This window comes from Chiloscyllium plagiosum, chromosome 3 (genome assembly GCF_004010195.1).
Source record: "Chiloscyllium plagiosum isolate BGI_BamShark_2017 chromosome 3, ASM401019v2, whole genome shotgun sequence".
In the NCBI taxonomy this organism is placed as follows: domain Eukaryota; kingdom Metazoa; phylum Chordata; class Chondrichthyes; order Orectolobiformes; family Hemiscylliidae; genus Chiloscyllium; species Chiloscyllium plagiosum.
Genome location: NC_057712.1, coordinates 82,668,993 through 82,692,149, shown reverse-complemented (window position 1 = coordinate 82,692,149; position 23,157 = coordinate 82,668,993). Strand labels below are relative to the sequence as shown.

Here is a 23,157-nt window from a genome sequence, read left to right as displayed (position 1 = left end):
TATATGACTCCCTAATTCCACTTCCCAAACAGATGCTAAAATAAACAAATTCATAAAAGCAACATCCTTAGCTACTGGCAGCCCTATTTTTTCACTAAGACATGCAGTTATTTCGCTTTCTTTCATTTTTACATTTCAAGTTCATTTAAACCTTGATTGCTGAATAATATTCAGGCTGATATTTTCACAGAATCATTGGAGATTCCATTTAAATTCAACTTACCTCCAGCAACTTGACAGGTTTTAGATTCAATAAACAATGCATGATATTAAACAGACTATTAAAACATGAAAGAGATTGTGCTCTTTAAAAGAGAATAGGAAATTGGTGCTTGGTAACACCACAGTTATGAGCAGGCTATGACAGAAAATAATTTGATTAAAAAGACACTGTTGCATCATTACAGAAGCATTATGGCATATTTGTTTTTTTTCTTTCAGGAGATAGTTGAATGTACTTTCCATGAATTATGTGACATACACTTGTCCTCAGATTCAGTAAGATAGTAAAAAGATATCTGTTAATTGCTAAAAGTAAACTTACATTTCTGAAACCTATTTTTCATAGGTTGTACTGTGAGGTTTTCCACCATCAATTATTTCTGATAGTGACCAGGCTTCTCCAGTGATGTGGAATGTTGAGAAATTCAACAGACGCCCTCCAATTTTGCTCAGATTGAAGCTCCCTGGAGGATAACAAAAGTTGGCAGTATGCTAATATTTAGGCCCTATTTCTATAGGTATGCTACATTTCATTTAGCCTGACAGACTGTAGTCAGAACTGAAACTCTTTACCTAATTTCAGTCACTGAGACAAAACCGCAGTAGCAGTTTGTTAATAGATTTTGCTGATGACAGCAGTAGTGGAAAAAAGGAAAGAATACTGTGCCAAAGACAAATAGTTATTTGTGTAAACTGTATGTACAGGTTGTAAGTTTGCTCACTGAGCTGGTAGGTTTGTTCTCAGATGTTTCATTACCATGCTAGGAAACATCATCAGTGAGCCTCCGTTGAAGCACTGGTGTTCTGTCCCACTTTCCGCCTCAGACGACTGACTGTGTGGAGTTTGCACATTCTCCCCGTGTCTGCGTGGGTTTTCTCTGGGTGCTCCGGTTTCCTCCCACAGTCCAAAGATGCACAGGTCAGGTGAATTGGCCATGCTAAATTGCCCATAGTGTTAGGTAAGGGGTAAATGTAGGGGTATGGGTGGGTTGCGCTTCGGCGGGTCGGTGTGGACTTGTTGGGCCGAAGGGCCTGTTTCCACACTGTAAGTAATCTAATCTAATTTGAAAAAATCTTAATCTAATTTCTATTTATGTATCTTGGTCCGTTAAGGTGGGTGGTATTATTTCTGATTCTTTTTTTTTCAAAGGTTGGTAAATGGGTTCAAATCAATACGTTTATTGATGGAGTTCCAGTTTGAATGCCAGGCCTCTAGGAATTCCCAACCGTGTCTCAGTTTAGCCTGTCCTAGGATGGATGTGTTGTCCTAGTCGAAGTGGTGTCCTTCTTCGTCTGTGTGTAAGGATACCAGTGATAGCTGGCCATATGTTTTGGTGACTAGTTGGTGTTCATATATCCTGGTGGCTAGTTTCCTGCCTGTTTGTCCAATGTAGTGTTTGTACATTTCAGAAAATAATATAAATGTCATCTATTCTTAAGAAGGCTGATAGAAAATGTTTGCAAGAGACAAAAGCATATCTTCAGTTCTTAAAACAATAACATTTTTGTAATAACAATAGAGGATTCCACTAATACTTAACAGATCTTTCAGCATCTGTGGGGAGAGGAACAGTGTTAAAGGTTAAGGCCAATGATTGTTCATCAGAAGTTGTCTGGCTACATGTTTTCCAAGTTGTATTGCAATCCAAATGTTGGCCTCAATTCTGGGTTGGAAACTCAAAGCAGACAGATCTGTTATCCTTACTAGATTAAATAACAGTGTTTATCTTACTAATGTAACTTGTAACTGATTGCTATCATGTAATAAACTGCACCTTGTGTAAGACAAGAGCCTCTTTTCATTAGATAACCTCATGGTATTTCTCTATCATGCTAATCCAACTAGCCAGAAAAAGATGATGGTGGCAGTTATCTATACAAACAACTTGGCATATCTTGTACATATCTCAACATTTATAATTCATATTTTTCCAACTATCAGATAATTTTGTCACCATAGCTGACTGACCTATAGTCACCAGATTTTTCCATTTGCTTTTTTTTTATTTGAGGTGTAACATTTACAATTCCCCAGTCCTCTGGCACCATTCCTATATTTAACAAAGATTTGAAGATTTAATATTTAATGTTACTTCCAAAGAAACTCACCCAGAATGGATGATATTTCTAACTTGAGAAATAGTAACCTTTTAAGTGCCAGTTTTAGTTTCACCAAATTTGATTTCTCTGCTATTGTGACATTGGTATTGCATTCTTGTTCCTGGAGAAGACAAATACCAAGATATCAAACACATCCAAAGTTCTCCAGTTTAGTCTCTATCCAGCCTTACACTCCTTTTAAGGCTTGTATCATGATAAAAAACATTTAGTTCTTTTTTATTCTTTCCAATAACTATTTCCATATACATTCTCTTTGCCCCTAATTCTTTTTCACAACTTATCTGTACTGTACTTTCTGAATTTAGTGTGATTGTCTACCTTATGATCAGCATTTAGTCTGAGCCTCCATATTCCAATTTGATTAATCTCTATATATTTAGAGATCCAAGAATATCAACTTGGATGTCTGTTCTTTGTATCTCCTGGAAATATTTCTAGTCTGCAGCCAAATTATCTCCTCTATGAAGGCCTCCCTAATGCTCATTTACTGTTTCACCCGTCCATATTTTAGTTTAATCAATCTGTGTGAGATATCTACCCAATCCTATTAATCTCAACTAGTTCACCCACTAAAACGGACAGCAGCATATTCAAGCTACAAAATTGAAAAATAGACCAATTCTCCTGCTTCTAATTGTCAGGAAACCTGTGGTGAAAAGCTTGAGTGTGGCCTTTGGCCAAACACTGGATAAGGATCTGTTTGTGGTATTCCCTTGAGTGACTAGTCCTTCACAGTTGCTCTCTAAGCTCATACATAAAGAATGAACAATTGAGGAAGGATTATTGCCGTATGTGGAATCAGACTCCAGCGTGAATCCTTTTATGGCTGGATCAGAGTTCTTGAGAGAGGTTTTTTTTTAAAGTAAGAGAAACCACTGAAAGTATCTCTCACTTATGAACAAATGAAATAGGAGCAGTAGTAGTCCATTAGTCACAGAATGAGGACATTGCAGGCTAGGCCAATATTTATTGCTCATCCTAATTTCCCAGGGGGCAGTTGAGAGTCAACCACATTGCTATAGGTCTGGAGTCACATCTAGGCCAGACCAGGTGAGGATGGCAGTTTCCTTCCCTGAAAGGCACTAGTGAACCAGATGGGTTTTTCCCAGCAATCAACAATGGATTCATAGTCATTAGACATTTATTTCCACATTATTATTGACTTCAAATTCCACTATATGCCACGTTGGCTTTTGAACCAGAGTCCACAGAATATTATCTGGGTATCTGGATTAATAGTCTAGCGATAACACCATTAGGCTATCTCCTACCCAAGTTATCTGCTATTCAATATGGTCATGCCTGGTCTGATTGTTTAACATCCACCAAATTAATAATCTAATATCCTCTTGTTAACAAGAATCTATTTATCTCTCCCTTAAAATATTCAAAGACTCATTTTTCCATCATTACTTGTAATAGAATTCCAAAGACTCATCCCTCTACAGGAAAAGAATCATCTTTTTCTTTTCTTAAATGGGTGAACCCTGATCTTTAAACAGTGACCCACAAAACAAGAAACATCCTTGAAACATCCAACGTCTCAAGCTCCTAAGAATATTTATATTTCATTCAAGCTGCTTCAAATTCTTCTAAACTCCAGTTCGGAAAGTCTAGCCTGTCCAATTTTTCATTATAAGACAACCTGCTTATTCCAAGTATTGGTTTAATAAACCAGCTCTGAACTGCTTCCAATGCATTTACATCATTCCTTAAGTAAAGAGACCAATACTTAAATATTCCAGACATGAGCTCTCAAATGTCTTGTCGAACTAAAGCATAACCTCCCTATGTTTGTGTTCAATTCTCCTTATAATGCTAACACACTATTCGCTTTCCAATTTACTTGTTGTACTCCCATACTAACCTTTTGGGTTTCATGCACACAGGTATTCAGATTCCTCTCCATCTCAGTAGTCTGCAATCTCACTCTTTAAATAATGTACCTCTTTATTATTGTTCCTGCCTTTTGCCAGATCTTTGTCCAACTGGTTAATCTATCTACATTCATTTCTAATCTCCATTATCCTCTGCATAACTTCCTTCCCTATCTATCTTTGAGTTGTCAGTAAATTTGGCAAGCAGATTTCAGTCACATCATCCAAGTTATTTATTAGAACTATAAAATATTGATGCATTGATCTTTGTAGCACATTACTCACTATATCTTGCCAACAAGAAAATGACCCTTTTATGGCTGTTTTCTATTTCCCGTTAGCCTGCCAAACTTCTAACTGTGACAGCCTGTTACCTGCTAAATCATAAGCTTTTATTTTGCACAAGAATCTTTGATACAAAACCTTATCAAATGCCTTCTGGAAATCTAAGTCCAGTACATTCACTGGTTCCCCTTTATCCATGGAACAGGTTATTTCTCTGAAGAACTCCAATAAATTGGTTAAACATGATTACACATTGACTCTATTAAATACTTTAATTTTTCTAAGCTTCCTGTTGCAATGCCTTTAATAATAGCTTCTAAAATTTTTCATATGACATGTTAAGCAAAATGAAGTGTAGTTTCTGGCTTTCTGTTTCCATCTCCTTTTGAAGAAAGGAGTTACATTTGCTATCTTCCAATTTCATGCAATCTTCTCCAAATGGGAAGTTTGGAAAATAAAACCAATGTATCAAATACCTCATTCTCCACTTCTGTTAAGGCATTAGAATAAAGTCCATCAAGATTCAGAAGTCTTTTTTTAATTTCAAAAATATACTTTATTCATAAAAATATCAGTATATAGTCACTGAAGCAGTTTGGTTTTGTAAAATAGCAAATGAAGAACAAGTAAGTGTTGGTAGTTTGTCTCTATCCAACAAACAACCCAAAGGCTGTTGTACAAGACTATATTTACATATATTTGAGATACATGTTTACATATAGAATTGAAATTTGGCAGAAAGGCCTTAAGCATTGGTTTTATGCAGGGGGGAGCAGGTGGGAGCAGGTGGGAGCCCACGCGCAGTGTGCTGCTGCCTAGTCTCCTGAACATGGAGTGGACTTCACAGAAAACTCCGAGCCCCAGAGGAAAGGCATTCAATCAATTAACCAAATAATCGATTATCTGAATGAAATACTGCCCACCCATCTCGTTCGGATAATTGAGGTTCCTCTGTAATGTCCCTGTCCAGATGAAGTGGAAGGTGGCTTGGGTGACTGCAATGGCACAGGTTCTGGGAATGGGCCAGACCTGCATCAATACAACAGCAGAGAGAGTACCTCATACCTGGTACTAGCTGTTTACCTGCAATTCCTATAAGCTCAGTTTCTGCCTCACCTGGGCAATATGCTCCTCCCAAGATTTTGCATAAACCTCAGCCCCTCTGAACCGTATTCCCAGAACCTTCAGGTAATCTGTTATAATGGTGAAGGGGATAAAGGATCCGTCAATCCAGTTCCCAAAGAAACTGGCCTAGCTCTTGCCTTGATTGACTTTGGCTAATGAGGTCAGTTGGTGAGGTGCTTATGACTCTGCGCACTGACATTGAATCCAAGCAGAAAGCAGTAACTTTGTCCATGTCCAGGGAGCTTTTGACCACCACTGCCTGGAATAGTCCCCCTTCTCAGGCTCACATCTTTCCTGATAGACTCAGCCAAAGTATCTATACAAGAGACACACACACACATCGGGATTCAGGAGGTTTTTTTTTAATATTTCAAAAATATACTTCATTCATAAAAATATCCTTTATGTATAGTGACTAAAGCAGTTCGGTTCTGGGCAGTAGCATATGGAGAAACAAACATTGGAGTTTGACTCGACCCTGCAAACAAACCCAGGTATTTGTTGCTTGTATAAGAATATATTTACGTGCATTTGAGGAGCCATCAGTCTGTGGCCGAGTCGATTTGCTCTGTATCACATCCCCGGTGATTGCAGAGTCCCTTACCCCCTTCCATAGGTCCGTCGAGGTGATTTTAAAATCGAGTCTGAAGATCAGTTAAAATAAAACCGCCCCTTGCAAAACAAAAACCGTTCTATCAAAGATGAGACAGAAAATGTGCTTACTGTGCTTTAAGAATTCCCATGGCAATTTCAAATTTCTATCGTGCCTTTGTTGGGCTTGTACAGAAACCTACCGCAGGGGTTACACTGCCCTCTATCCTGGTCACCTGTGAGACGGTATCCTTCCGTTCAAACTTCGTTTCCTTGGGTTACAACCCGCCAATGACTTGAACTGGAATCAATTGAAGAGGTTAAGATGTATTTTCAAAAGTGGCACCCGTTACTTTAAACAGGAATTTTCCGCCGCTTTTATTGAGAAAATGATAAAGACTTTACTCTGCTACATCTCTCATTGAACATGAAACCAATCCAAAGCAGAATTTAAGATTTTCCCTACTGACAGTTATATTTGTAACAGTCAAAAGGACCACCGAAAAACCAAAGACAGGATTGATTTCACCTCGGAGATGTGTTCCCTTGATGAATCGTGCGTTACTGTTATGGTACAGAGTCACTCAGATCAGAATAGTTTAAAGTTCACTGCCCAGGCTGTGATCTTAATGATCAACGCTGGAGTTAAACTCAGTATCATATAGACGGGGTGGAATTAAATGCTCAGTCATCCCCTTGGATGCACCTAACGAAAATTAAAGACGGAACACCCCGATGGTTACAGTCCACGCTCACGAGAAAGAATGAGGGACGGGGGAGAAGGGGGTTGCTTGAAGGAAGTGACTATAATGCAACCTGAGTCCTCACTTTTAGAAAAAGTTTTTAAAAAAGACGAATCCATCGTCTATTCATTCGCACAGGCTGCAAGGGGTAACTTCACGTTGGGAATCTAACCGGCATGTCTCCTTCCTCGCTTCTCAGTCAGTGCACTGACTGTTTCACCACCACAACTGTTCGAGATCTCTCCTTTCCTGACTCATTTCACACAGTCCCTGGACTGACTCCTGGAGGTATCTGTTTTCTGTCCATCCCCGCTTCAGTTTTGTTGACCCCTGCAGACTGTGTGAGGTGACTTTTTCTTAACTCGGGTGAACTGTGGCTCGGTATTTTCTTTCAAATGGATCGAGCCTTTTACAGGTGGCTCCACTATCACTGACCCTGCAAGCGTTTCCTTTGCTACAAAACAAGCCTAAAAATTTTGCAAAATTGACTCGCCCCTCAATGTCCCTCTGGTATGTTACTTTATATAGGGTTCGCCCGATTGGAGAATGTAAAGCCCTCCTCTGTCCCACTCGGATTGGTGATGTAGCCCTAGCTTCGGGCAGGGCCCTGTCTGGGAAAGCTCTCTGTTGTCTGGCTGCTGTTGCTGTCAGTCTCTCCCCGGCCAGGTTGACTGACGTGCCGGCTGTCCCAATCTCTCCGCCCCCCTCAGCCCCAGGCAGCACTGCCCGCTATTTGAGTGTGTGGAAGTGAAGCTTGCCGGCAGAGGCTGGGACCCAAAGCCTGGAGGATACGGCGGAGTTTGCTGCAACAACACACACACAGAAAGCTGCTCAGAGAGAAAATAAACAACAACAAAAAAGCAGCCACCGGTGTCACCATGAGCTCCAAGCTCAGCCGCGCTCTCTGGATTATCTGCGGCTGCAGTTCTTTGCTCAGCACCATCCTTGCCCATCTGACGCAGGCTGCAAGAGAAGGTAAGAAACGGATGGGGTTTGTTTTTTGGGGTGGAGGGGGGGAGGGGAATGTTGTTGGTGGTAGGCAAAGGGAAATCTTCTCCCCTTTTTCCCCCGGAATATGCTGCTTCCGTGAGCGACCCGTGACTCTCGGAACGGGACAGCACAACTGGCGACTCTCTCCCTCTCTCTCCCTTCCCTTCAAACTCCCAGCTCCCCCCGTCCCTTTCTCTCCGAACGGGAGCATCCACCGAGGTCCCAGTTTCATGGCGATTATTATCGCTGGCCAGATTTAGTGTCGGCACGTTTTGGGAGCATGAGCCACACTCTCAGATCCTGATATCGATTCCCAGCCACTTTGATTTTAGTACATGCACGGGTCTGGAGAGGAACGACACGGGGGACACACAGAAATCAGTTTTACTGGACACAAAGTGACTGAATTTATCATTAGCCTTTGACGGACACCCCCGCAGTCGTAACTCCTTCGTTGTTTGACCGGCGTGTGCGCTCGCCGCCGACTGCAGTGAGTTCACTGAGCGATGGGGAAGGAAAGCGATTCCGTCCTGAAGTTAGCCAGACTCCCCCCACCCCGCACCCCCACCCCCAGAATGCGGTCCACCGCCGGACTGCTGCTCAGCCGCATCCCGGAATCCACGCGAAAGGCGCAAAGCTCCCTGACTGGTAACCGGCTAAACTCTGTGAGTTTGCAGGAAAGCGTTTCAAATCGGCAGGAAAAAACAGACACACAACGTGAGGGCACTTTTGGGTGAAGCCAAGAATGGGAGTTTCCATCTCCAACACTGCAGCTCCGGGCTGTAAACACTGGGAACTGTACTCTAATAAAACAAACTTTTTTTATATATATAAAAGTCCTGGAGTACAATTCCATCCCCGCTGTGGATGTGAGGGGAGACCTCTTCCTTTCACCATCCAGCCGCGCTTTTCTCAAGGCAACAAATCTCGAAGCTGGTAAATGCAGTGGGAGCACAAGTCAGTTTTGACATTTCAGAACCCAGCTCCAAAGGAAGACTGGAGCGGCTGGCTGAGGGACAACATTAGCCGCCAGCCCTTACTGCTGATAAGAGGTCAGTCACATCAGGCGCCATCCACAGCACTGCCCCCCCCCCCCCCAGATCCCTCGCCCACTCGTGCGGTCGCCGTCTCGCAGGAGCGGAACGTTTCAGCCGAACAGATCAAAACAAAACTTGTGAAAAGTTGGTGCGGCGGTACCAGCCTGAGCCTGCGATGTCCCGGGTGCTTCTGTTATTGGGAAGAGCAAGTGAAACATCACTTAAAACCCCGGCAAGCGGGAATCAAACCTGTGCTGCCGATCACGAAATGCACAGCCGGAAACTCGCCCGGCTCACGGCGAGATGAGCTTTGCGCCAGCGGAACCCTTCAGGTTTTATGAACCGCTCCTCCCGCACATCATCAGTTTATAAAAGTGGAACCGAGATTAAGACATGGAGGTGTGATTTCCGACTGTGAGTTTGCTTTGGGGCATGTTTTGCGAGCGGCGCTGGCTGTGCTGTCGGGAGCCGGACTGTGCCAGGTACTTGTCGCTTGGAGGCGGCCTGCGACTTCTAGCGAGCACTCTCACTCTTCCACCTGAATCCAGGCAGAGACCTCCCATCTCCGAGACAGCCATCCCCTGTCCCTTGTACAGCCATCTCCTGCCCCTTGTACAGCCATCCTCTGCCCCTTGTACAGCCATCTCCTGCCCCTTGTACAGCCATCTCCTGCCCCTTGTACAACCATCTCCTGCCCCTTGTACAGCCATCCCCTGCCCCTTGTACAGCCATCTCCTGCCCCTTATACAGCCATCCTCTGCCCCTTATACAGCCATTCCCTGACCCTTATACAGCTATCTCCTGCCCCTTATTCAGCCATCCCCTGTCCCTTACACAGCCATCCCCTCACCCTTATACAGCCATCTCCTGCCCCGTATACAGCCATCTCCTGCTCCGTAGCCAGCGGCCTCCTGCCCCTTCAAAAACGAACACTCCCCTCCACTAAATCCCGCGTCTGTGAAAAGAGTACCTTGTTAATTTCGTGTCAGTTTCACCCATCCCAAACCAACCGTAACACCTCTGCATTGATCAGAGAGAGAGAGAGAGACACTGGTAATTCTTAAGTCAATATCAACTTGAAAAAAGAGCGGGACCAAATGATTGGGAAAGGATGTGGGGGATATTGGGAGGCAATATTCCTCAGGACTGAGTGTGACATTTATTAAAGCTCAGCTCCGTCGGAACCAGGAACTTTCTTCGGCCTCTTTAAGAGCGTTACAAATTTCGTTTGCCGATCTGAGTGCCCGTTTAAGGTGACATGTGAGCCAGTCGCTTTAAAAATAAAAGTTCGTTCCGAGCCGATTTAACTGCCTTGTCGCTGGGCCCTGTGGGGCAATACTGTGGCTGCTGGTCACTCGCTCGGACACACTGTTACCTGACGCCTTCTGATGCGGATCACCCCCGGCCATGCTGTCCGCGAAAACAAAACTATTCCCAGGAGTAGGATTGACAGTAAGTTCTCGTCAGTGAGGGAAAAGTTCAGGGAGAGCAGGGTTTCGATTGAAACCAGCACCGATAGCATTTCCCACTTGCCTTCCGTCCGAATGGCCAGCCTCACTCCATGTCGCTGAAATGGTAGATTTCGGTTTCCTCCCGGGACACTTGCTGTTTAGGGAACATCCACATAGATTTACATCTTTTCGTATCTTTTTTTCCTTAAAAAAATGTTCTGAATAGACAAATTGAAAGGGGGTGAGAGATTATTTCGAATATAAAGAAAGCTCACGGAATGCAAATGATATCTCCTCATTTTGCAATTAAACTCTGCCCTTTAATGTAATTGTTTGAATTGTCCTTGTTAAACCAAAATATTATTTGTGGCGGTACACCGCATTCAGCGATTTGAAGGGGTTATGTCAGACTGAACGTATTATTTTACGAGTTGATCGAGAGGAAACCTGTTTTGGAAGTAGCTGACACTTTCCGTATGATCTTTTCCTCTCTCTGTCTCTGTCTCTGTCTCTCTCTCTCTCTCTGGCAGTTATTTTGCTGGATTCCAAAGCACAACAGACGGAGCTGGAGTGGATCTCGTTTCCTTCTGACGGGGTAAGCGTTCACGTTTCTCAGCTTTTTTGAAATGACACGTTTTTGCCAAGAACAGTAGAGCCTTCACCGAAACCCGAAGGACAGCAAACTGAGTGTATCCTTGCTGTTGGATCTGAATGTCCATAATGAGCCATTACAGATGACCTTTGGTGTCCAAAGCCCCACCTCAATCAGTGATAAGATCGACTGTTTAAAGTTCTTAAACTAATCTAAACGAGGTTGTTATATTATCAAATGTGCAACCGTCCGTCTTAAATCACTCGCTCCTCGACGTGCTGAGATGAAACGCTTGATCTGGGACAAATGGAAATTTAATAAATGGCAGTCAATTGATTTCCAATACACACATTAACACCAACATGGTTGTTATCTCCCGCGTGATCTGTAGATTTATCCTTTGAACTACCCATTATGACAGAAATTAATGTGCATTTTCGGTTTGGGTCTGGGAAATTTCGTTGTAACTGTGCAAAGACTACTTTTTCGACAAATCCGTTAAAATAAATCTACTCGATTATATTAAGTGTTAAAAAGTGAAATGTATTTTGAAATTGGCAAGCGTAATTATTAACAAACTGGGCAAATATACAACGGAGGAAAATGTATAGGTGCACTGAAAGAAATTGGAATTTTTCGAACACATTCCAGATATTAATTAAATAGACATTTCAGTCACAAGTGGGCTATATATAAGTAGACTGTGATTACAGGCTCTGGATTAGTGGTGCTGGAAGAGCACAGCAGTTCAGGCAGCATCCAAGGTGATTACAGGGTGTTAGACTTTGCCCCTTTTTTGATTTTGGTTGAATTATGTCCAGCCAGCTGAGTGTTGGTCTGGGAGAGTGTTGATTTTACCCCAAACTGGACTCACAGCTAGTCTGGACAAAGGTTGGCTAGAATTTGTTCTACTTTTAACATTGGCAGAAGAGAGATGGGAGCAAATGGTGTTTATAGGCTAATAAAGGATTTGGATTGCACTTGGATTGGAAAGTGTTGTGCTTTGTAAATTACCATATAGATGATGCATTAGATAATGAATGAAAGACTATTGCAGAAAACACGTCTTGCCAATCTGAGCAAAACTATCTTTGCTTCAATTATGTGTTGATCCATTTGATGCAAGCAATTTAACAATTGTTGTGCATTACTTAAACACACAATCCCATGTGAAATTCATCTATAATATATTATTACGGATATTGTCAAGATATTGTGAACGTTTGATATTGGTAAACTGCTTTGTTTCCCAACCCATTCCCTTTTTTTTAACTTTACACCTCCCCGGAAGTTTCTTTCCACAATACAACATTGCATATATCACCTTGTTGGGCCAGAGGTTGGGTACAGTTGAAGCAAGACTGTGTAAGTCACAAAGCATCAACTGCTAATGTAAAATCACAAGCAAGCTCAAACAATTTGAAATAAACCATGAGGTATAAATTGTTACTATTGAAGAATTTCTGTTAATACTGAGTGCTGACTTTCTATGTCTGGCTACTTTGAAAATTGCACAAAATGTCTGAGAAAGTCAAATTATTTAATTTACCTAGATGACGATGTGATGCCCCACTGCTAATAAATCAAACAAACAAAGATGGAAATCACAAGAGTGAGCACATAAAATAACTACAAGTTAGACAGCAATTCATTTTTGGATCTGTTTAATGTATATAAAAAAAGTGTAGAAAACAAAGAATAACGCTGTTTCATGATGAACAGTAAGACCAGACTTGCATAATGTATTTTTTAATTGATGGTAATTTTCAAATTAATTAATTCATTTTAATTTGACTTTTGTCCCCGTTGGGATAAAATATTTCAATACCAGGAATGGATTATTTTTTCATTTATTTGCTGAACGTCAGCAATAGCCATTTTAAACCCAGGTTAATTATAAAAACCAAAATAAATGCAGATGCTGGAAATCAGAAGCAAAAACAGAATGTGCTGGAAAAGCTCAGTAGGTCTGGTGGCGTCTGTGGAGAGAAATCAGAGTTAACGTTACGGGTCCAGTGACCCTTCTGCTGAGTTCTGAGGAAGGGTCATGGGACCCCAAAACCTTAACTCTGATTTCTCTCCACCGATGCTGCCAGAGCTCCCGAGCTTTTCCAGCAGTTTCTGCTTTTGTTCCAGGTAAATTATATATAGGTGGCTGTGCAAAGCAGTATGGCTGTACCATGTTCAGCTGGTGAATTGTTTCACTTTTCACACCAACTACCTTTGTAATTTCTCGATTTTTCCTGAGTAAGGTATTTTTAATGCTATGTGCCCATACCCGTTAGTGACTGTTCAGATTCAGCCAGGCTTGTGCCATATAAAATGCTTAAAGGAGCAAAAAAATACATTTTAATCAATTAGATTGGTTTATATTTATTTAGGTTTCAGAGATGGAAAAACAGTGTATCAACTGACTACACCATGCATAAATAAAGGCTTCCTGCTATTCCAAAGCACTTTAATTTTCAGCATTTTTTTCCTCATAACAATCATATTTTAAACTTTACATGTCCTCTACATGAATGAGATATAATATCATTGACTTTCTTTGAGAAGTCAGGGCAAAAGTATGCAAAACACAGTTAATTCACCTGGCAGTACAACATAATAAAGCAGAACTTTCACTTGGCTTGTGTACCCTGCAGTCAGGTATCCAGCAGAGGCTCTTTTGAGAGCCTTGCCAATCTTGTGATATGGAATCTGCAGAAGGACTTCAGTAACTGAGTGTTTGTCTGCAGTAAATGAATATCAATGCTTTGGACATTCCACAAGTAGTCTGCACCATTATAGGGGGCTTTTCATAAATGGGATTTAGAATGGATTGTTACTCAGCTCTTCAGAAAGGTTTCAGTTTATCTTTGAGGCAATCAGATAAAAGGGACTCTATTTTGGCAAAAGGTGGTTGTATTGAGTGGCTTTGTTGTCTGAGCTTGTCTTTTTAGACTGCGTTTTAGTCAGAACATTCCTCTCTGCTTGCTCTGGTTCACATGACAGCCCTTAATGCAGTTATTTCGCACACTACCAACAGGTATTACTTAGTGATGTCATTGTTCTCAGCTTGTCTGCTTCCCTTTAATTTGAGCCTAATGCTCATTCAAATAATACTCACTATCTAATAATAAATGCTGTGCCAAATAAGGCCTTCCATTACAGCGGTTTAAGGAAAAAGGAAGTCATCAAACAGAAGCGAAGTAAAGATAAAATGTGGATTAAGTCTGCATGACTGACAGACCACAGAATGTAATATTTGAGACAACAGAAGAAAGTGAATTTGTATGAATGTTTCTTTTATAATATCAATGTGGAGGGTCGGTTAGCTTGGTTGGCTGATTTGAGATGCAGAGTAACACCAATAGCGTGGGTCCAATTCTCGCACAGGCTGAGGTTACCGTGTAGAACTCTCCTCAACCTCTCCTCTCCCTTGAGACATGGTGACCCTCAAATTAAACCATCACCAGTTGTCTCTGTTTCTCTCCCTCTGTAGTCTGGTGTGGGATATCGAATGTAAAAATACAACTAAAACTTATTAGGCAACAATATGTTCTGACTCCATAAATACAAAATAAATATAAAACATTAGTGAAAAGGATATTTTATGTATTAACTGCTTCAGTTTCTGTTATATAAATGAAAATTATCCTTACAATTGCAGCTCCCACCTCTCTAAATAATTAATACGTTATGATTAACATATATAAAATCTTACAAATTATTTTGTCAACTTAAGTTATCATAATTATTTCCTACAAGTATTTTTCCTGATTGTTGATATTCCATATATTTTAATTTTGTAGCCATACCAGCAGTCATATATTTTCATAAAATGCAGATCATCAGCTAGTCCATTCTGAGTTTGTTAAACTGTAAACTGACAATTAGCCCTTTGTAAAAGGGTTCTTTAGTTTCTTATATGTATAAAGCAATGACCGTTTTCAACTGATCACATGTATTTTGCACTTACTGTTAAAACAAAGGGCAATGTAAGATTCTAGCATTAGGATAGGGAGAATTGGATGTAAAATCAGATCCTGCACAAATAACAGGAGATGATCTTTTTATTGCTGAACACAAACATTAATGGAAATTTCGGTAAGGCATATCCTCAGATTAGAAGAGTTTGATTCTGTAGTGATTCATACATTAGTTCCTCTCTTTGTCTAACTATGAGCTACAGATGCTTAACTTTGAGAATAAATGTTCTATGTCTTCTCATTTTGTATGACATACTTTTTCCAGCAGGGCTCAGTGTGTGGTTCATGCACTTGCACCATTCTTTTCTCAGTGTGATTTGGGAAAGTAATGAAGAGCTAAGTACACGTGCAAACCATATGCTCATCAATATTGATCTCAGTCACTCAGAAAATATGTGAAGTGATTGTTTGGGACACGATTAAAATTAAAATGTCCTTTGACCTCTTTGTTTCCTACTCATGCCTGGAAAAATGATTCTGAAGATTTTTTCAAGTTGCTGTTAGAGAAAAGTTAATAAACTTTGTGCCTGTTATCGTTCATACATTAATCAATCAAGGTTTGCTCCATATTAATATACATTCAAATTAAGCATTAACAAAAATCACACTTTCCAATTCTGTGCCTAAAATTTTAGAATTTTGTTTTAAAGACCATGGAATATCCAATCCATGACAGAATTCCCATCTTGGAGCATCGAGCCTAAAGTACTCTTCAAAGAAATGAGGAAAGAAAAATGGCCCTGTTATGTCCTTTTGCTGTCTCCATTACTTTATTTTGGACATGGTAATAAGTAGGTCTGGCATAAGGTGATACCTAGCATTTTACTAAGATGAAAAGGACTTTATTGATTTCTCACTTTGCTTTCTGCATTGTGTGATTACTGAGAATTCTGTTGAAGAAAGGTGATGCTGAGGTCTGCTTTGAGACCCCTGGGTTCCAGAGGCGTTATGCTGCCACTGGAGGAGGCTGATAATCAAAGCAACCAAACAGATACCGAAGGGTTTCTAGGTTTTGAGCTACCCACTTCCCAGTCTTTCACAGCTGCAGATGTACTTCAATTCCTTCCCCGATTTTTTTTCAGTGCACGGTTAAGTCAAAAATTCCATTTCACCATGCGAATAGCCAGATAGTAAAATTGCATGATCCCATTCACTGACAGGCTCAATATATATTAAGCACCCAGCAACACCCATTGGTAAAGTGTGTGCCAAATACCAAGCAAAGTTAGCCTTGTTGTTTAACGACTACATTTGCATTTCTGGTATAGAGTTTTATATAGCAACCCAGTATAATTAGTTTCACCTTAGATTATAGGTAATGATGTCAACTATAGATCCTCAGATATTGCCGAACAGATGATGAGCTAACTCGGCATAGTCTGGACATCCAACTTAGTCCTTCGGTGAGCTGAATGGACTAGCTTTTGTTTGGGTAATTGATGGGGCCATTTCCTGGTTAATGCATCTCACAGCTGATAGTACTGCAGTTAATACTGCAGTGTTCAGTATCAGATAACAGTCCTTGTTTGAAATGGATACAATAAACGTTTGAAGCAGAGGAAAAAGCATGTGCTTGATTAAAGGGAGTGAGAACCACTTGATGTATTAGACAGAAAAGTTTTCATTGTTACTTTGCTCAAAAGCTTTGGAGGAATGTAACTTGGTATCAAGATTTTAGGGCCAAATTAAAAGAAAAGTGGTTCTGGTATGTAAAACATTCCAACCTGGAAATCAGGTTGGGTATTTGGCACAAATGCTGCAAGGTATTCCATCTAATAAAATTGGTTTCAGGAAAATCATCAAGGGCCTATTGAGCCATAATGACATTTGTAATCTCTGTTCTTGGAGGGCCAAATAAACACAGATTGCAGGTTAGGCAATCTCAACCTAAAATGTTAACTTTCTCTCCACTGATACTACCTAGCCTGTTGAGTGTTTCCAGGAATTTTTGTCTTTATTTCAAATTTTCAGCATCCATAGTACATTGCTTTTGTCATTGGGCTCTTGAACACTTACCATAAGATAGATTCATCCTAATGCTTCTTTCAATACACACCATTATCCCATATGTAAGAGTGTAAAAATAGGTCATTGTTGGTATCACTTTCTTTTGTTAGAAGCTAAAGATATTGTTGGATGGTTTGGCATATATGATTTTTATCTGAAAGCTTTTGTGTAATTACTCCACTTCAGAACCATTCACAACACATTGAAAATAAAATTTGCAAATCTAATACTCTAAACTTGCCCAAACCTAAAACATTTCCTGGTTTATGACAGGCAAGAAAGCATTTACACAAGTTCACATTGCAATGTCCACTTGGATGCCTTACAAGGATGCTTGTGGGAGTTTCATTTGTAATGTTTCAAAACACATTTTTTACAAATAAGCAGGAGATACTGTATTTTGGTCTCAGATTATTGTTATACTATGAGAAGGTTATATCTTGTACTGTTTCCTTTCAGTGGGAAGAGATCAGTGGCGTAGATGAGAACTACATTCCGATCCGCACGTACCAGGTGTGCAGAGTAATGGAACCTAATCAGAACAACTGGCTGCGGACTAACTGGATTGCAAGAGGCAATGCTCAGAGGATATTTGTGGAGGTGAAGTTTACCCTGAGGGATTGTAATAGCATTCCAGGAGTCTTGGGGACATGTAAAGAGACATTTAATCTGTATTACTTTGAAAGTGACTCAGATGCTGGCTGGAACATCAAGGAGAGTCAGTACCTCAAAATAGATACTATTGCAGCTGATGAAAGTTTTACTCAAGGGGACCTTGGGGAACGTGTAATGAAACTTAACACAGAGGTGCGAGAAATCGGGCCTTTGTCGAGAAAGGGATTCTACTTGGCTTTCCAGGATGTGGGTGCCTGCATTGCCCTCGTGTCCGTGCGTGTTTACTATAAGAAATGTTGGTCAATTGTGGAAAATTTGGCAGCTTTCCCAGACACAGTGACAGGGTCTGAATTTTCGTCCCTGGTGGAGGTGCGTGGCACCTGTGTTAGTGACGCAGAAGAGGAAACAGAAAACCCTCCCAAGATGCACTGCAGTGCAGAGGGTGAGTGGTTGGTGCCCATTGGGAAGTGCATCTGCAAAGCAGGATTTCAGCAGAAAGGAGATGAATGTGAGGGTAAGTGCTTCATTTTGCATCTAAATGGTACACCTATAATTTGACAAAAAGTTTATAAATGAGCCCATTTTATAAATAATTATAAATGAGTCCAAAGTGACAACAAATGAACATGAAACAAGGTAATTTTCTAACAATTAATCTTGAGCTTTTGGATAGTTGAACATTATCCTTAAACCAATATTAAAATTGTTGGAGTGTTTATCGTATATACTCGTGTATAAGTCAAATTTCTTAGACTTTTTTTTAAGGTTAAATTTGTGGGGTCAACTATTACATGGACACTACTTTTGAGGAGCTGAAATTTGTGCTACAGTCCAAAATACCTTATCATTGGCTGAAGCCCAATTGATTTCTAAACAAATAAAGAAATAAAAACACAACAAATTACAGCAATTCCACAAATGCTGCAGGGGATCTGAGCTCTGCTGAGCTGCACACAAAGGGAGGTGGTCACCTGACTCTGACCTGATGCATCTTAAACTTTTGCGCCAAATTCTTCCATTTCCCTTCGTTTCTTTCGTATATCATTGTTTTAGTTTTCAAACTAACACTTGAAGCTTTTATTTCTGATACTGATCATTGGCCATGTGAAAAATCGCCAATATGTAAACGGTAATTATTAGTGAAGTAAATACATGTAGGCCTATCTGTTTTGGAAATGATGGCATGATAAACTTTGTATAATTATACTAATTATAGTGCTTATGTGATAATGAACTTAAGAAATCCATAGCATAACTTTGTGAATTGTGAATTTGCTGTGAATTGTGGATCACAACACAGAATAGCACAAAAAAGATTCATTTTCTCCTTGTAACATTTATGTACAAGATAATATCTTGACTCACAAATGTTGATTTGTTATCGTGAAGAGCTAGGGTTTCATTTTTACACGAGATATATGGAAAATTTCAGATTTTTTTTGGGCCAAAAAAAGGGGATTGACTTTTGCATGAGATCGACTTTTACTCAAGTATAAACAGTAATTCACAACATGAGCTTCTTTGTAGATGATAGCTCCAGGTCTGGATGTTGCAACAATGCATTTGCTTTCGTGAAATAACTTCTGTTATTTCTTGGCCACAACTAAATGGAACTCCCCATGGTTTTATGGTGTTGGATCAGGGAGAGGGTAGTGCGGTGGTTAATTCTGAAAGCAGTCAGTTGGCATCAATCTTTCTTGGATTACGCTGTCTGGTTCTGTTCTTGATTGTTTGTAGAGAATTGTATGATTGTTCCAACTCCCAAGCTCTAAGTGTTCGAGAAATATTATATCTGTATGTGAATAGAAAATGAAGAAAAGCAATATTAGAATTAAAAGAACATTTTAAAGTCTAGAAAAAAAAAATCATAGTCACAGAGATTTTACAGCATTTAAATGACCCTTTGGCCCATCGTGTCTGAAACAGCACCAATCTATTCTCATCCCATTTTACAGCACTTGGCCTGTAGCCTTATATACAACTTCAAGCAATCATGTAAATATTTCTTAAATGTCTTGACAGTTATTGCCTCTACCACCATTTTACACAGTGAGTTGCAGTTGCTGACAACCTTCTGGGTAAAATATATTTCTTTAAATCCCCTCTAAATCTCCTGCTTCCTAGTGCAAAACTGCCCTGTGGATATTGACTCTTCTACCAAGATGAACATTTTCTCCGTTTACAAATTATCCATGTTCCTCATATTTTTGTACATCTCCCTTAAGTCCCCGTTCAGTCTTCACTGCGCTAAGAAAAATACGCAATATGTACAAAGTAGTTTTCGTCACAGATCAAGGTTGAATGGGACAGCAACTCTCTCAAAGATTAGCTTCTTTAGTTCATACCTGAAGTTGTAAAAATGTAATTTTGAGGCACCACAGATGTAATGTTGCTTAAGAAGATGAAGAAATTTCCAATAATTTTAGCAGAATCGAGATAATAACAGAGCTGATAAAATGAAAATTACCATCATCTATCTACAACAGTATTGCAATGGTGGATTCAACAGTGGAGTCGCAGGTAGACAGGATAATGAAGAAGGCGTTTGGTATGCTTTACTTTATTGGTCAGAGTATTGAGTACAGGAGTTGGGAGGTCATGTTGCAGTTGTACAGGATATTGGTTAGGCCACTGTTGGAATATTGCGTGCAATAGTCCAGAACTAGAGGGCATAGGTTTAGGGTGAGAGGGGAAAGATATAAAAGAGACCTCAGGAGTGACGTTTTCACGCAGAGGGTGTTATGTGTATGGAATGAGCTGCCAGTGGATGTGGTGGAGGCTGGTACAATTGCAACATTTAAGAGGCATTTGGATGGGTATATGAATAGGAAGGGTTTGGAGGGAAATGGGCTGGGTGCTGGCAGATGGGACTAGATTGGGTTAGGATATCTGTTCGGCATGGACGGGTTGGACCGAAGAGTCTGTTTCCATGCTGTACATCTCTATAACTCTATGACATGCTTCTTGAGAAAATATGTTTGCTCTCTCAGTCAGGGAGTATGTGTAATCATTCCAGAAAAGAAAGTACTCCCTAAACCATTAGCCTAAACAATTATGCTTTATTTTAAGGATCTTTGCTTTAGAGTGTTTCTGTGTAAGCTTTATTCAATATATTGGTGTCATGACACTTAATGGGCTATGAATTTTCATTGGGTTTTTGGTCACATTTCGTGATCTGTCCACACACAGAAAAGACACAACTCTGGCTGTCCATAGATTTAACCAAAAAACTTTCAAATCTTACGTACGTTATGTGTAAAAATTATAGAAATGTATTTAACTACAGACAGAAACACGGTGTTTGATCTTACAGAAGCTACTAGTTTCCATTAGGAATACTTTCCGATCAGTTTTCTACTTGTCCCACAGTTGTGTGCAATATGTTGCCTTTCTGGTTGAATCTTCATTGTCAGGAGTTAGAGGCAGGCCTAAGATTCACAGCTTGTGCCCGAAGTGAATGTTGAATGAATGAAATGTTTGTTGTCTCCATTCAAGGTTATTGTCAGGAGGCCTGAGCCATTGTCGTGTCAGCATCTCAGTAGACTTCAGTATCAGCTCTTGCTTCTGAGTAAGCGGGCTGTCTGAGTTCAAGCCTAAGTACTGAGACTTAATCACAAAATGTCGGCGAATGCTTCAAATGAGAACTGAACTGTGCTGTCAGCATGTTGTCTCTTGGTGAAGGCATTAAACTGAGTGCTGTTCTGCCCACAGCAGTAGATATAAAACAAAAATTCTATTGCATTATTTTGAAGTAAAGCAGGGAAATTATACTTGGCTCCACTTGTGTTTATGCCACATTCAATGCCACAAAATAATCTGTGGAAAGGAAGCAGAGTCAATGTTTTGAGTCTAGTGACCCTACTTCCTGAGAAGGGACACTGGACTTGAAATGTTAACTTTGATTTCTCTCCACAGATGCTGCTGGACTTGTGGAGATTCTCCAACAATTTCTGTTTTTATTTCAGATTTCCAGCACCCTCAGTTCTTTGTTTTATTTTCGTGGTTTCTTTGTGGATCAGGCGACAGCTCGGTTATGTCAAGGTAATGGGTGTCAAATTTCAGACTTGGTGATGGTGATGAACACAAGATCTGCAGCTTACCTTAGTTTAGGGAGATGGTTGGGGCAATCAGGCTGAAAATAGGTTGGAAGCTTCATGCTCATCCGGGTGCTAAAGTAATCATATTTTGTAAATCAGGTTTACCCTGTTCTTAAGGAGCGAAAGTGATCCATTAAAGGGCAGCTAATTCTGCACAGTAAACAACAGTGAGATAGTGTAAAGATAATAGGCAGGCTGAGTGTGCTGAATGGGACTACTCTTGTTCCTCAGATGCGTAAGGATAAACAATGATCAGGACATATGTTAAATCCTCAAAGAATGAGTTTGAAGAATGTCATGGGATTCTCTCTGTATTCTCTGAGAGAGATTCTTTCCTCAGTCAACATCACTGAAAACAATCAACAAGCCACTCAGTTCATGTGAGGTCCACATGAGTGTGTGTGAAATGGCTGCAAAACAGTGGTCACGGCGTGTAAAAATAATTACATCAGAACTGCTTTAGATTTGTCCTGACTGGGCTCTTGACCGTGTGATCAGGCTCTTTAAAAATGTTTCATTTTGGAAAAAAAAATCCACTGTTTTTTGGGATGCGCCTATTTTAAATCTAACCCAGCCAGCTTTGTGCATTGCTAGTCTTGGCTGTATCACTGAAGAGAGTGTTGGTGCGGATGGGACTTTCTAATGCAGTTATGAAGTGCAAACCTGTTGTCAGGTTACTCATGAATACTTACTAAAAAATTCTCTTGTGGGGTCTTGGCATCATTGGCGGTTTCATTTGTTGTCTAAGTTGACTTGCCCTGGTGGAGGTGGTGGTGAGCTGCTTGCTTGAACTGCTTCTATCGATGTGCTATAAGTCGATCCGCAATGTCCTTTGGTAGGGAATTCCAGGATTTTGACCCAGCGACAGTGAAAAAATATATTTCCAAGTCAGAATCATGAGAGGCTTGCAGGGGAAGTTGAGATACTGGTGTTCCCATGTCTCAGCTGCCCTTGTCCTTCGAGAGGAAGGTGGTTGTTGGTTTAGAAGGTGCTGTTCTAAGGATTGTTACTAAATTTCTGCAGTGCACCTTGTAGATATAACACACAGCAACTACTGATCATTGGTGAGGGAGAGAATGGGTGCTAGTGGATGTGGTGCAGAAAACTGGGTGATTTGTCCAAGATGGTGTCAAGCTTCTTGAATGTTGTTGGAGCTGCACTCATCCAGGCAAGTAGGCAGTATTCCATCATACTCCTGACTTGTGCCTTGGAGATAATGGACAAGTTATGGAGAGTCAGAAAGTGAGCTACTCAACACACTTGGCCGACTGTCTGTGTGGAGTTTGCACATTCTGTCCGTGTCTGCATGGGTTTCCTCCAGGTGTTGTTTTCCTCCCACAGTCCAAAGATGTGCAGGTTAGGTGTATTGGCCATGCTAAATTACCGTAAAGTTAGGTGCCGTAAAGTTAGGTAAAGTTAGTTAGGGGGAATGG

The 23,157-nt window shown here is 40.5% G+C and overlaps 1 protein-coding gene across 6 annotated transcripts in view; it reads left to right on the top strand.

Annotated features, from left to right (window-relative positions):
• The first annotated feature begins 7,711 nt into the window (after nucleotides 1-7,711).
• Nucleotides 7,712-23,157, top strand: part of epha7 (eph receptor A7) — a 302,889-nt gene continuing 287,443 nt past the window's right edge. For all 6 annotated transcript variants that reach the window (XM_043685236.1, XM_043685231.1, XM_043685225.1 and 3 more), the window contains exons 1-3: nucleotides 7,712-7,939; nucleotides 10,973-11,037; nucleotides 17,472-18,141. In XM_043685236.1, coding sequence (XP_043541171.1) covers nucleotides 7,843-7,939; nucleotides 10,973-11,037; nucleotides 17,472-18,141 — 832 coding nt within the window. In that variant the 5' untranslated portion in view covers nucleotides 7,712-7,842. The remainder of the gene's footprint in view (nucleotides 7,940-10,972; nucleotides 11,038-17,471; nucleotides 18,142-23,157) is intronic.